General features: G+C 44.9%; 1 protein-coding gene across 3 annotated transcripts in view; it reads left to right on the top strand.

Moving 5' to 3' along the window:
• TEX33 (testis expressed 33) overlaps positions 1-13,148 on the top strand; it is a 30,600-nt gene that overhangs the window by 11,039 nt on the left and 6,413 nt on the right. For 2 of the 3 annotated variants that reach the window (XM_036758567.1, XM_036758566.1), the window contains exons 3-5: positions 5,036-5,090; positions 6,915-7,411; positions 7,927-8,068. In XM_036758567.1, coding sequence (XP_036614462.1) covers positions 5,036-5,090; positions 6,915-7,411; positions 7,927-8,068 — 694 coding nt within the window. Of the gene's footprint in view, positions 1-5,035; positions 5,091-6,914; positions 7,412-7,926; positions 8,069-9,566; positions 9,806-13,148 lie in introns of those variants that run through there. The other variant, XM_036758568.1, reaches the window with a different exon arrangement.

Raw genomic sequence — 13,148 nt, 5'->3', positions numbered from 1 at the left:
TCTTCTTCTTCTTCTCTCTCTCTCTCTCTCTCTCTCTCTCTCTCTCTCTCTCTCTCTCAGTTTGCCTTGATTGGGGGTTATCAAAAGAACAAAGGTAGAATGTCCACCAACTACAGCATTATCCTAAAGGGTAAATGAAGAGGAGGAGGAAAGGCCAAGAGAAGTCAAGCCAAGAGAAGTGAAAGGCATCTTGGGAGGGAGAAAGTGAAGGGGAAGGTTGAAAGGGGAGAAGAATTCTGAATGGCATTATTAGTTGCATCAAGAAGAGGAAGGATGCAAAGCTGTTGCTGCTAGAAGCCTCGTGTTGTATGGGTATCAAAGAGAGAACATCTATGTGCAGATCTCATGGAGGAAGATTAAAGTCTAGGGCAGCCTAAAAGGAGAAAGGTGAGGCTTCTACATTTAGAACTGGAAGCTACTGTTGGGGACATCTGGTCCAACACCCTTATTTGACAGCTAAGGAAACAGATTCTGAGAGAAGTTAGTTTGTCCAAGGTCCTATGAGTAACAAGTGGTAGAAACAAGATTTGAATCCAGGTCCTTTGAGTCCAAACTTAGCACCATCTACACTGTAGACCAAGTTGGGCTTGATGGATTGAATTAATATTTCTTAGAAAAGGGCAGTGGAGATAAATTTGAAATAAAAGGTGATGTGATGGGCAGGTGAAACAAATCTGAAGTACACTACTTTCTGGGAGAGGGAGAAAGAGAGAAGCAGAGAGACAGGGAAAAAAGGAGACAGAAACACAGAGAAAAACAAAGATAGAGAGCAGACAGAAACAGAGAAATGGGGGAGAGATAAAGACACAGAGAGAGAGTCAGAGAGAGAGAGACAAGCACAGAGAGAGGCAGAAAAAGAGACAGAGACATAGAAATATAGAAAGAGACAAGAGAGAAAGAGATGGGGGAGGAAGAGAAGAAAGGAGGGAGAGAGCATAGAATCAACCAATTGGGCTGGAGCTCAGTAGTAGGAGAGTGGGAACAGTGTCTGACTGGAGACTATAATCTCATTACTGTAAGCATACCTGTTGAGATCTGATGCTGATTTAAAAGGGGAAAAAATGATATATAGAGAAAATATTTTCTAGTGCTTAGAGAACTGGGCTGAGAGTCAAGAAGGACCTGGGTTTGAATCCTGCCTCAGGAACATAGTAAATGTGTGATCCTGGGCAATTTACTTTCCCTGGGCCTCAGTTTCCTCATCTGTAAAATGAGAGAATTGGCCCAACTGCCCTCCAAGGTCCCTTCCAGCTCCAAATCTAGGATCAAATGAAACATCCTGGCTGAACTCATATTCTGCTCTGGTCACTTCATATCATTTGAGGAAAAACCTAGGCTGCTGAACCATGTCATGTAGCCAAGGTAGTTACAGAGCTAGAGACTGGGGTCAACTAGGTTGCCCAGTGAATAGAGCACCAGCCCTGGAGCCAGGAGAACCTGAGTTCAAATCCAGCCTTAGACACTTGACACTTACTAGCTGTGTGACCTTGGGCAAGTCACTTAACCCCCAATTGCCTCACCTCCTCCCTCTGTGAGAGAGAGAGAGCTGGAGACTGTACTACTTGATAATCCATTGGACAATAGTTTTTTTTAATCTGGAGAAGAGGGAATTTAGAGGGACAGTGATGTTGAAGGGCTGACTGTCAGATGGAATAAGGATTGCACCCTTTCTGTTTATTTCTAGAGGTCAGAATGGTGAATAGTGGGTGCAAGTTGCAGAAGCAGATTATTTAAGCTTCCTAAAATTCCCAGACATCCCAAAGCTGAAAGGGCCCTAGGGAGGTATGAGTCCTATTAGATTATAGGCAGTATCTTCATTGGAACCCTTGAGACCAAAGCCTCTATGACCATTTACCAGATAAATACCCATTGATTTGACTTGACTGGAGACCTTTGCACAGAGAATTCTGTTTTGGCACAGTTTGGGCTAAATGTGCTCTGAGAGATCCTTTCCAAATTCTGGAATTCCAATTATTCTCTTGAATTAATGAACAGTCAGTTGACATTCCGAATTGCAAGGTCCAATAAATGCCATGATAGGTTACCCCCTTAAGTGAATGGCATGAGATCTTGAACTGACTTTGATTGCTAGTCTGGGTCATGTCATTTCCTTCAGTCTGGGTATATTTCTAGGAAAAAGGTATACACAGGGCTACCTGAGCTAGGTCAGGGCTCTGCTAGGATGGGGTGGCCCTTACAGAACTAGCTGGAGGGACCTATTTGTATCATCAATGGATTTTTAGCCATAGGCTAAAAGGAACCCAGCAATTCTAATAAGTCAGAGATGAGCTATGACCATTCATGGCTAGAAATCCTATGCGGACAAAATCATGAGAGGTGCCCTGGTTCAGTGGAAAGAGCAGGGGCTCTGGAGCCAGAGGACCTGGGTTCAAATCCTGCCTCTGATACTACCTACCTTATAACCTTGAGCAAGTCTCTCAAGTTTCCTCATCTTGGATGATGACTTTTTTTTTGGCAAGGCAATTGGGGTTAAGTGACTTACCCAGGGTCACACAGCTAGTTAAGTGGCAAATGTCTGAGGCTGGATTTGAACCCAGGTCCTCCTGACTTCAAGGCCAGCCACTGCACCATCTAGCTGTCCCTTGATGATAACTTCTAAGGACCCATCCAGCTTTAGACCTATGATTCTAGGAGTCATTCAAATCAACCAAAAAATATTTATTAGACACTTACTGTATGCTAGACACTGGGCTAGGAAATATAAACAAAAGTTAAACAGTTCCTGCCCTCGAGGAGGAGCTCACATTCTATTGGGACAGGTAAGCACAGACAGATAGAAAAGAGATGCAAAGTACAAACGTAACTTTGTTGGGGAAGGCACTAGTAGTTGGAGAGAATCCAGAAAAGCCTAATGAAATGACTAATACAGAAATAGGTTTTGCATAATTTCGCATGATCAAATTGCTTGCCTTCTCTGGGGGTGGGGAAGGGGCTGGAGGGAGAAAGTTTGAAATTCAATTTTTTATTTTAAATTACTAAAAACAAATAATAAATTAGAAACAAAAAATATAAAGAAGATGGAAGCCTTGAAGGGGGTGTGGTAAGAGGTCTAATGACTGTAGTGCATTCTTTGAATTTTGTACTTGGTGGGACTAATGCTATGTATTAACTCACATTAGATTGTGATCTCTTTGAGAGCAGGGACTGTCTTGTGCCTTTCTTAGTGCTTAATACAGAGTCTGGCATATAGAAGGTGCATAATAAATGTTTATTGATTGATTAAAAAAAGAAAACCCTCATATAAGTGGAGTCTCTTGAGCTTAGTCTTTGAAGGAGGTGAGGAATTCTGAGAGGTGATCAGCAGGAGAAAGTACATTCCCAGCCTCAGGGAATGCCTGCTTCTGGAAATGTCTCTTGCCTAGGGGATTGGGGGTAGGAGGAAGGGGTAGAGGCTCATCAGCTGGGCTGAATTTGGCCACCAGATGGTACTACAACAGTCTCCTGGAGGAAATGGAACTGAAATCTAAACTCTGAATACAAGCTGCCCAGTACAAAATCATAGACCTTTAGATCTAGAAAGTGAGGAAGAAAATAAGCATATATTGAGCACCTACTGTGTTCTGAACACTGTGCTAAGCCATTTACAAATATTATCTTATTAGATCCTCACAATGACCAAGAGTGGTAAGTGACCTTAGAAGTACCCTAGTCCAAATCCCTATTTTTATAGATGAAAACAAAGTGCAACAAGACTGAGAGTTAAATAGCCGGCCCAAGATCTCACAGATGGTCAGTGATCAAGCTGGGCGAAACGCAAGCCCAGACCTGCTGATTCCATGTCCAGATATCCCAGATAGGAAAATACTGGAAGGAAAATTTGAGAAGAGGTCAGGGCAGAGATCAAAGTAACCAGCTGACACAGGTCAGTATCAGGACTTCCCAGGCAAAGGTGGTGGGAGACAAAAGGTAATCTCTATTGCAAAATGAGCCTCCTTAAATCTCACTAAGGCTATTAGGTCCACTCCATCAGGGGTGGGGCAGTTTGGTCTCCCTCATTTGGAACCAATGAGTCTTGCATTTCCCTAAATTGAATTCAATGTCCCAAGGTGGAGCCTGTCTGGACTCTGCTCCAGGATTCTCACTTTGCATTCCTTTGTAAGCCTTCCTTGTTAACACTGAAACAGGAAAGGGTATTTTGGGTTCAGTCATCTCAAGTTAACACATCCTTTCTACAATCCAAGCATAGAAAAGAGAACGTTTTCTCCTTCCCAGTGAGTCTTGACATCTCCCCCTCCCCCCCTGCTCTTCTCACCCTAGAATTCAGTACCCAGCTAAACTTTGCTATAAATCCAATGCCTCCTGAAGTTCAGACTTTGACTTTGAGGGAGGGGGAGGTAGGAGGCAGCTGAGTTATTGGGAGCTGGAGGGGAGCAGCCTCTCTCCCAGTCTGTAGGTGGGATGTTAAGGTAAGACTAGCCCAGGGTTCTGGGCTGGAATTCCTAAGCCAGCTGATGTGATTGTAGAGCTGAAGAGGGAGAGCAAGGCAGTAAAGGGGAGGTCTCTGTGCCAAAGAAGGGAAGCTCTAAGTGCCCATTGACCTGGGTTTGTCTGTTCTCTGAATAGTAGAAAGAGTGTTAGCGAGTCCGGAGAAGCCGGAAGTATGATTCTTGGGGGCTGCACTTACGGCAAATCACTTCCCTTTCCTTATCGATAAAAAGAGGAGTAACTATCTATACATAGGTGCTGTGTAGCGTCTTGGGAACTTTAAAGGGAGGGGAATGAGAATTTATTAAGCACCTATAGTTTACCAGAGCCTGTGCTAAGCACTCTACAAATCTTATCTCATTTAATTCTCACAACAACCCTGGGAGGTAAGTGCTGCCATTATCCACATTTTATGAGGCCTATGACTTGCCCAGAGTCAAACAGGATCAAAAGTGCCTAAGGCTAGATTTGAACTCAGGTCCTCCTGACTCCAGGCATGGTACTCCTACTCTATCCACTGCTTCCCCTAGCTGCTATAGAAGTGTGGGTTCTTTGTATTGGTTTGTAATTTTCATATTGTCATTGACAGGCTTTGGATCTGGATCTACATGAAGCGGAGAAAGGAAAAGCAGGCCATGCCCCAGGTAGGAGGTATAGGCAAGAGGGTAGGTGTAGGCCAGAAGCAGGTTCTTGCTGTAAGAGCTGCTGAGAAGTACCTCCTATTTCTGCCTCTATCTATATAAGCCAGCTCTTTCCCCCTCTCCACCACCATCCTGCCTTCCCAAACATGATGGCCCTAGATCATTAAGGGGATCCTTGTCCAACCCGATGCGGCACTCAGAGCTAGGGCCTATTCACTGCCTGGGTAAATGAGGCACATGTGGGTCTGAGCTCCCAGAGAAGCAGGTGAAGTGTACTCATTCAATAACCAGGAAGCATTTGCATAAATTCACTGTTCCAGGACAAAAGTGAAGCAGGACCACCCTTGAGGAGATTACATTCTGCAAGAGAACGCACCACCTTCATTGATAAGTACTTATTAGGAATAATGCCAGGTTTTGTGCTGAGGAACTTTGGACTTTGGGATGACACAGGCATCCTGTGCTGCCACCATGGGACAGAGGGATTACAATGTTGTCCCAAAGCTCCACCCAAGTCCTTCAACCCTGAGCCCCCTGCCCCAACTTAACCCACCAAAAATGGCCTAGGCTTGGCCAGATCAGTCAGTCATGAGGCTTAGTGGGTTGCTTCCATGACAACAATGTACATACAAAATAAATATAATGTCCCTCATCTCACTCATGCCTTCCTGAAGGGAGGAAAGACTTTTGGGCTGACCAGGTTTGCTCTAAGAGATTATATGGACATTCTGGGAGAATTCAAACTCAAAGAGACAAAAATTTGGTCACTACCTATTATTTCTGGGACAAAGGACCTGATACCCAGGATCAAGTTCTATGATTGGTTCTTTGCCTCCTTTGGACCCAGTTTAACAAGACACAAGTAGGAGGAGATTTCCCAAGTTCTTCTCTCTCTTTTTTCTTCTCTTTTTCCTTTTTTTTTTCTTGAAGAGGGGAAGGCAGGGCAATTGGGATTAAGTGACTTGCCCAAGGTCACACAGCCAGTAAGTGTGTCAAGTGTCTGAGACCAGATCTGAACTCTGGGGCCAGTGCTCTACTCACTGCACCACCTAGCTGCCCCCCAGGTTCTTCTCTCTTCACCACCACCTAGTGCATAGCTCAAAGCTGCGTACATAAGATGGTGCTCAATAAATGTTGGATCATGCCAGAAATTAGAAAGTGGAGGGGACATGAGATTCTATGGAAGGTACAACTGGACTAGCCATCAAATCCAGCATCTGCTACTTAGTATCTGCAGAACATTGGACAAGTCACCATCCCATTGCCTGGCACATAGTAGGCATGAGGAAATTAATGCTTGATTAATGAATAAATCAATAGTTGCAGAAAGGCTGATTTGGGGCAGATACAAAGAAAAACTTCCTAACCCTAACATCAATATGTGGAGTAGGCTTACCCTCACAGGAGGTCTTCCAGCAAAGGTTGGAAGGCAAATTGTTGGTGAGGTTGTTGCATATGGGGTCCTACCCAGGTACAGGTTGGGTTAGATGGCCACTGAGAGCCCTATCACTTCAGAGATGCTGAGATTCTGTTACTCTAATTATATTTTTCTCCCTTCTCTCTTTTTCCCATTCTTTCTCTCTTCCTTCTCCTCTCAACTCTCCAACTCAACTCTTTTACCTCTCTCCTATGTCATCTTTTGTTCCCTTTTTTCTCTTCCTCCCCTTTTCTTCTCATTCCTTCTCTTTCTATCCCTTTAATTCCCTTTCTCCTGTCTTCTTCTCTCCTCTTTTCTCCATGCTCCATCTTCTCCCTTTTTATGTCACCTTCTTTGTCTATCTGTGTCTTTACTTTTCTGTCTTTGTCCTGTTCCTCATTTATCTACAGGTATGGCCCATGAGTCCAGGCCTCCAATAAGTAGCCAGAGATTGTCCCAGAAAGACAATGGCCATCAATCCTGGAAAGGACCCAAGACTCCTTTGGACCAATCTCATCCCAAGAGCCAGTCACTGTGCCCTCCAGGACTGCCCCCAACGAGAGACATCAGCGTGAAAAGTAGCAGCCGGTTGGGGACAACTCATTCTGAGGAACCAAGATTGAGTACTGGGTCATCTGATGGGAGGGATAACCCCAGCTGTGGGGCTCTCACCCCCAGGAAACATGGGTCAAGAGGCTGTTCTCGGCCAAGCAGGACAAACTCAAGAGAGGAGCTGCATTCTTCCAAGGGAGCAGAAGATTGCAGGGTATCCAAGCCTGAAGGAGATAACAGCTCTGGTACTGAGTGCCAGTCTGGTATGGTTGGCAAAAGTTCCAGCTACATCCCTAGCAACATCCGACACAAGTTTGGGAGCAACACTGTGGATCAGTTGGTGACCGAGGAGCAGGTACCTATCTCTAGGTCATTCTTTGGTCTGGGCTGGGGAGAATGAGAGGACCAAGCAAACGCAGTGAAGGGACCTATTTTAAAGATGACGTGGCCCTTGGAGCATGGAATGGCAGAGCTAGGAGGGATCTTAGAACAGGGAAGGTAAGAGCTGGGAGGGAGCTAGAACGGGGGATGTCACAGCTGGGAGTAGCCTTAGAACAGGGAATGTCAGATCTGGGAGGGGCCTTAGAATAGGGAAGGTAAGAGTTGGGAGGGGCCTTAGAACGAGGAATATTAGAACTGGAGGGGGCCTTAGAACAGAGAGAGCTGGGAGAGAGCTTAGAACAGGAAATGTTAGAACTGGAGGGGGCCTTAGAACAGGGAAGGTAAGAGCTGGGAGGGAGCTTAGAACAGGGGATGTCAGAGCTGGGAGGGGCCGTAGAACAGGGAAGGTCAGAGCTGGGAGAGGCCTGAGACTGGAAGGAGTTCCTAGGGAGATACAGGGCATGACATTCTGAGCTACCCTCATCCCAGGCTCGAAGGGCCATATATGAAGTGATTGGGGGACAGAAGCGAGTGAGCAGCCGTACGATGAAGACTCGGAATTTGATGGAAAACTCACCATTTGCAGATTATTATGAGCTGGGATACAATATGAGATCCAACATATTCCAAGGTCAGAGGGTGGTTATAACTGGGGTGAGAAAAGAAGCCATGGGGGCAAGGGGAGAGGGAGGGAGACAGAAAATGAAAGCCAGAGAATGTTCCTAAATGTTAATTGTTTCCTCAAAGTCATTGTTATGGGGATATGGACTGAGTAAGCACTTTCAGTCTATGATCCCCTGAGCCCAGGTTATCATAGACAAGGATAACCAGTGCAATTGAAAGACCACTGACCCCAAGTGGCTAGACATGTGCTCTTGGGGCAATTCTGCCACTCGCCGCTCATTGTAAGACTTTGGGCAGTTACCCCTCTCGGCAGCAGGCAGTCTCTTCGACTGTATAGTTAGCAATTATATTGTCAATTGTTTACAGAGACTTTTTAAAAGTGGGTTAGCAAATCTTTCCCTAGCAAAGACACTCTCAATGTTCATAAACATATACATCTCACCTCTTTTAAGCTTCTCCCTTCCCCTGAATGCCTTAGTCATGGCTCAACCCCTGCGTGCCCCACCCCAAATAGCCAGACTCTGCTATAGAGGATGGGGCACTGTGTGTCTTCAAAACTCAGGCTATTTCCTTGTCTGTAAAATTAGGGGCTTGGACAAAATGATTACTCAGGGCCACTTCTACCTCTGACCTTCTCTATTTTAAATATCTCCTACATCAAACACTCTATGTTCTAAGGTCCCTCCCAGCTCTGACCACCTCCATTCTAAATCTCTTTCCTATCTAACATTCCATGTTCTAAGGTCCATCCCAGCACTGACCTTCTCTATTCTAAATCCCTCCCAGATCTAACATTCCATGTTCTAAGGTCCTTCCCAGCTCTGACCTTCTCTATTCTAAATCCCTCCCAGATCTAATAGTCCATATTCTAAGGTTCCCCCACCCCAGCCTTGTATCCCCTGTTATAAGGTCCCTCTAAGCTCTGATATTCCATTCCCTAAGGACCCTCCTAGATCTAATATTTTTTGTTCTAAATAACAACGAGTCTATCAGTCACTGGCAGCATGCATTGGCATCATGGTGTAACAGATAGAGAGCATGCCTCAAAATCTGGAAGGATCAGGGTTCAAGTCTTCCCTCCAACATATATTTGGCTATGTCACCCTGAACAAGTCGCCTTACCTCTGTGTCCCAAGAACTTCCTAAGTCTCGGAGAAGGTACTACCCTGCATGGGCGCTGACTGGTCACCATCCGTCTAGTTCATCTAGACTGATGATTTCATGGGGCTGTTCCAAAAACCCAACGAAAGAGTCACTATATTGTACTCAGGCCTTCTGAGGCCCTTAGGGGCTCACTCCCACAGCAGAGCAATTCCTGGGGTTTCAGAGGATCATACACCCAAGGGTTTGGGGTAGCACAATACTCTAGAACCAGCTCTGGCCTTGGCTTTGGGCCTCTGACCTCAGCTTGTGTCTGATTCTCGGTCTTGTTTTTGTTCATGTCCTCGGTTTTCTTGCTTCACATATGGCTCGGCTCCCGTGATTTGATCCGCTTATGCTCCCAGTCTCCAGGGCCCGCCTGCAAGACCTCCCCATTCTCCAGGAGCGCCACAATAACTATCTTATTTTGGGGAAAAAACTGGGCTTCTGGTGTCCAAATGCCGATCACCTTCCTGACGTTCCCCCAGACTACAAAAGTCCCACAGAGTTTGGCAGGCATCAGTGGCCTCTCTTGCCATTCTGATTCTTGAATCTTCTCTTCCTTCCCCTGTCCTACAATATAATATAGAGGTATAAATTCTCTAAAGCTTGTGAGTTACTGTGTGTGCTGGTTCCAAATGTTTGGTCTTCCTCACTGTCAGCTGTCTCTACTTCCAGCTATTAACTGAGCCTGTCTCTAGTCCCTCCAGGATTTGATACTCCTAATTTTTTTCTTCCTTCCTCCCCACCCTGACACACATATACACCCACCAGACTCCTTGAAGGCAGAGACTATTTTTGTATTTTTTGTTTTTGTATCTTCAGAGCCTACCATAGTAAGATTTCCCTTACCCCTACAAATAGGTACTTAATGAACTGAGTTAAGCCATGATGGGTTGGGAGAACACATAACCAACCTTGTTATTGGTGTGTGTAAAATTAGAGTAAGCAGGTTCAGAGGCAGAAAGAGCTTGAAGTAGTCTCCTAGAAAAACTCATGAGCTAAAGTGGATAGAAGCAAGATCAGATAGGGAGTTTAGGATTAGACAAGGTGATTAGAGGTAGGGTTAGAAACAGGGAATTAAGGTTAGAAGCACAATTGGACCCAGAATTAGGATAATATTTGGGATAGCTAATCTCTGCTCAAGTGTTCTTTTTTTGCAAAGTGAGGGGAATTATATTTGCAGCATCTATCTCAGGATCAAATGAATGCCAGGCCCTATATGAAGGCTAGTTATTGTTGTCGATTTTTATTTTTTAATTATTATTGGTTATTATCGATTCCTGTTAAATGCAAATTTAATCTTTGCTATGAGGGTACCTTCAGCTCCCATGATTTCCAGTTAACTCTCTGTCGTGACTCCCCAAGGATGTGAAGGTTGCTCGATCAAAGACCATGAGCCTGGGTGCCAGCCTTGAGCATACTGCCTTTCCTAAACCCACCCCCCTCTCCCCCTTCCCTGGCTAGATTGTAAGCTTCTTGAAAGCAGAGGTGGTTTTATTTTTGCCTTTGCTGCCCCGGCCTAGCATACAGTAGGTACTTAATAAACGCATATTGACTGGTTGCTTGATCCTGTCTCCTTAGTTCTAGCGCCAACGGCTTGTACCAGAGCACTGGTTAACATCATTCTCAGGAGCGGTAACTTGGGTCCTCAACATCATCTCATACAGCCTGTTTCATGCTCATAGTTCTTTTGTTTGCAGACTCATTTTAGGGGCTCGCTTTGAGGGAGTTGATCTGAATGGTTCTGGCTAACTTCTCCCCCTCTCCCCCTTTTTCTCGTGGAGACTCACAAAATCTCCTAGTTGGAAGGCACAATCAGTAGCCATGAGGTTAACTTGTCACCTGAACAAGCTTCCCCTATGCAACAGCCCAACAAAGCGTCATCCAACCTCTTCTACAAGACCTCCAATGGAGGGAAGCTCACCGGCTCCCAGGGCAGCCTGCTCCATTTGGGGACAGCACCAATTAGGGATTTCTCCCTAACATCAAGCTGTAATCTTTGCATACTTCCTCTGTTGGTCCTGCTTCTGTTCTCTGGGGCCAAGCTAAAGAGGCCTCATCACTCTTTCACACGAGGGCCATCCAAATGTTTGGAGAAAATGATGGTGCCTCCTTTCCCTTCCACCCCCCTCCACCCTTCTTTTCAAGTCAAACACACCAAGTTTCTTCGGAATTGATATCCATACAACACAGATATGACAGTCTCCTGTCTGTCCGTCTGTCCTGGGTTCTTACCTGTGGATAGGCCCAGTGTCCTTCCTCAAATATGTCACCTAGACCTGAATTCACTGCTCCATTGATGGAGTCTACCCAAGGCAGAGGTCAGGGACTCTCACTTCCCTGGTTCCAAATACATTCCTCTTTTAAATATAGTCAAAGGTCATCAGAAGACTTGGAAAAGCTCAGAGCAACTCACATCATCATTTGAAACTTCTTTTCCTGAGAATGAAGTTTGGAGACCCCAGTTATTCACCAAGACTACACATTTAAACCATGTGGGGAGCAGGACAATCTTGAGACATTCATCAACGGATAGATACAATGCTCAGATACTCCCTTGAAATGGCAGACCTTTAAATTCAATTCGGTTCAATTATTCAGTCAAAGGACTGAACATATCATGCATTCCATGATGCTTCTTAAGAAATTCAAGTTGGATTCTGACTTTGACCACCTCCCTGGGGTTAAATTGTATGTCTGGTGCTTATCGATATCAATAGGACCAGGCCTTCAAGCTTGCTCGGAAACCAAGCTTAGTACAAAGGAAAGAAGTCTGGCTTGGCAATCAGAGGGCCTGGATCCTTGTCTGGTCTGTCTTCAAACTTGCTATTGACCTAGGAAAACTACTTCTCTCTTACCCACCTGTAGTGTGAACAAGCCATAGGAGATAGCTTCTAAGAGCCTTTCAAAGCCTAACATTCTCTGTTCTAATATTTTGTGTCGTAAGGTCCTTTCCTGCTTTGATCTTCCCTGTTCTAAGGCCCCTCCAGCTCTGACATTCTCTGTCCTAGGGGCCTTCTCAACTCAGACATTCCATATTCCAAGCTTCTCCCAGATTTCACTATAAAATATATTTATATATTGTAGGATATTTATAGATAACATATAACATAAATATATTATGCACATATATAATATACACAAGGCAAGAAGGAGAGAGGAGAGACATGGATTCAAATACTGCCCCTGATTCTTGAGAAATCATTTAACACACTCCTTCTGGTCTCAGGTCCCTCATCTGTGAAATGAAGACGTCAGACTCCATGGTTTCTGAGCTCCAAACCAGCGCTAAATCCATGATCCTAGAATCTTTAACAAGATCCTATGAGGCTCTGACCTTCTCAATTCTTGGGTCCTCCCTGGGCTGTAAAACTGTAAGAAATGATGAAGCCCAGAGACTACCCAGTCTCTGCTCTCCACTTGCTCACCCTTCCTTACTGATCCTACTTATAAGAGGTAGTGGAAGGGACAAAATCCTGCCCTAGCTCAGACCTGGATTCAAGTCTTGGCTTTAACCCATGAACTATGTGCGTGTGAGTATGTGTAAGGTAAGATGAGTGTGATAGAAATCATGCTGCAGGAAGGGACAGGAGAGATCTCATCTCTACTGCTTCCTATGTGACCTTAGGCAATTGTTTAAACATTCTGGGCCTCAGTTTCCTCATCTGTCAAATTGAGGGGTGGGGTGGGAGAGCTTGGACTAGATCTCTTTTGACTCTAGACATTCAAAACTATGAGTCTCTAAGACCCCTCCCTTCTAAGCTTTACATCTTGTGATCCATCCTATGACCTGAGTTCAAATCTTGCCTTCAGCACTTAACAGACTTGCCCTTGTTAATTGTCTCAGTTTCCTCACCAATAATATAGTCATGCATAACCTGCACCTGTCTCCCAGGGTCGATATGAAAGTCCAGCGGGATGTATTTAAATCTCAGGGACTCTAA

Source organism: Trichosurus vulpecula, chromosome 5, assembly GCF_011100635.1.
Source record: "Trichosurus vulpecula isolate mTriVul1 chromosome 5, mTriVul1.pri, whole genome shotgun sequence".
NCBI lineage: Eukaryota > Metazoa > Chordata > Mammalia > Diprotodontia > Phalangeridae > Trichosurus > Trichosurus vulpecula.
Note: the sequence above shows the minus strand (reverse complement) of the source record. Positions and strands in the feature narration are given on the sequence as shown.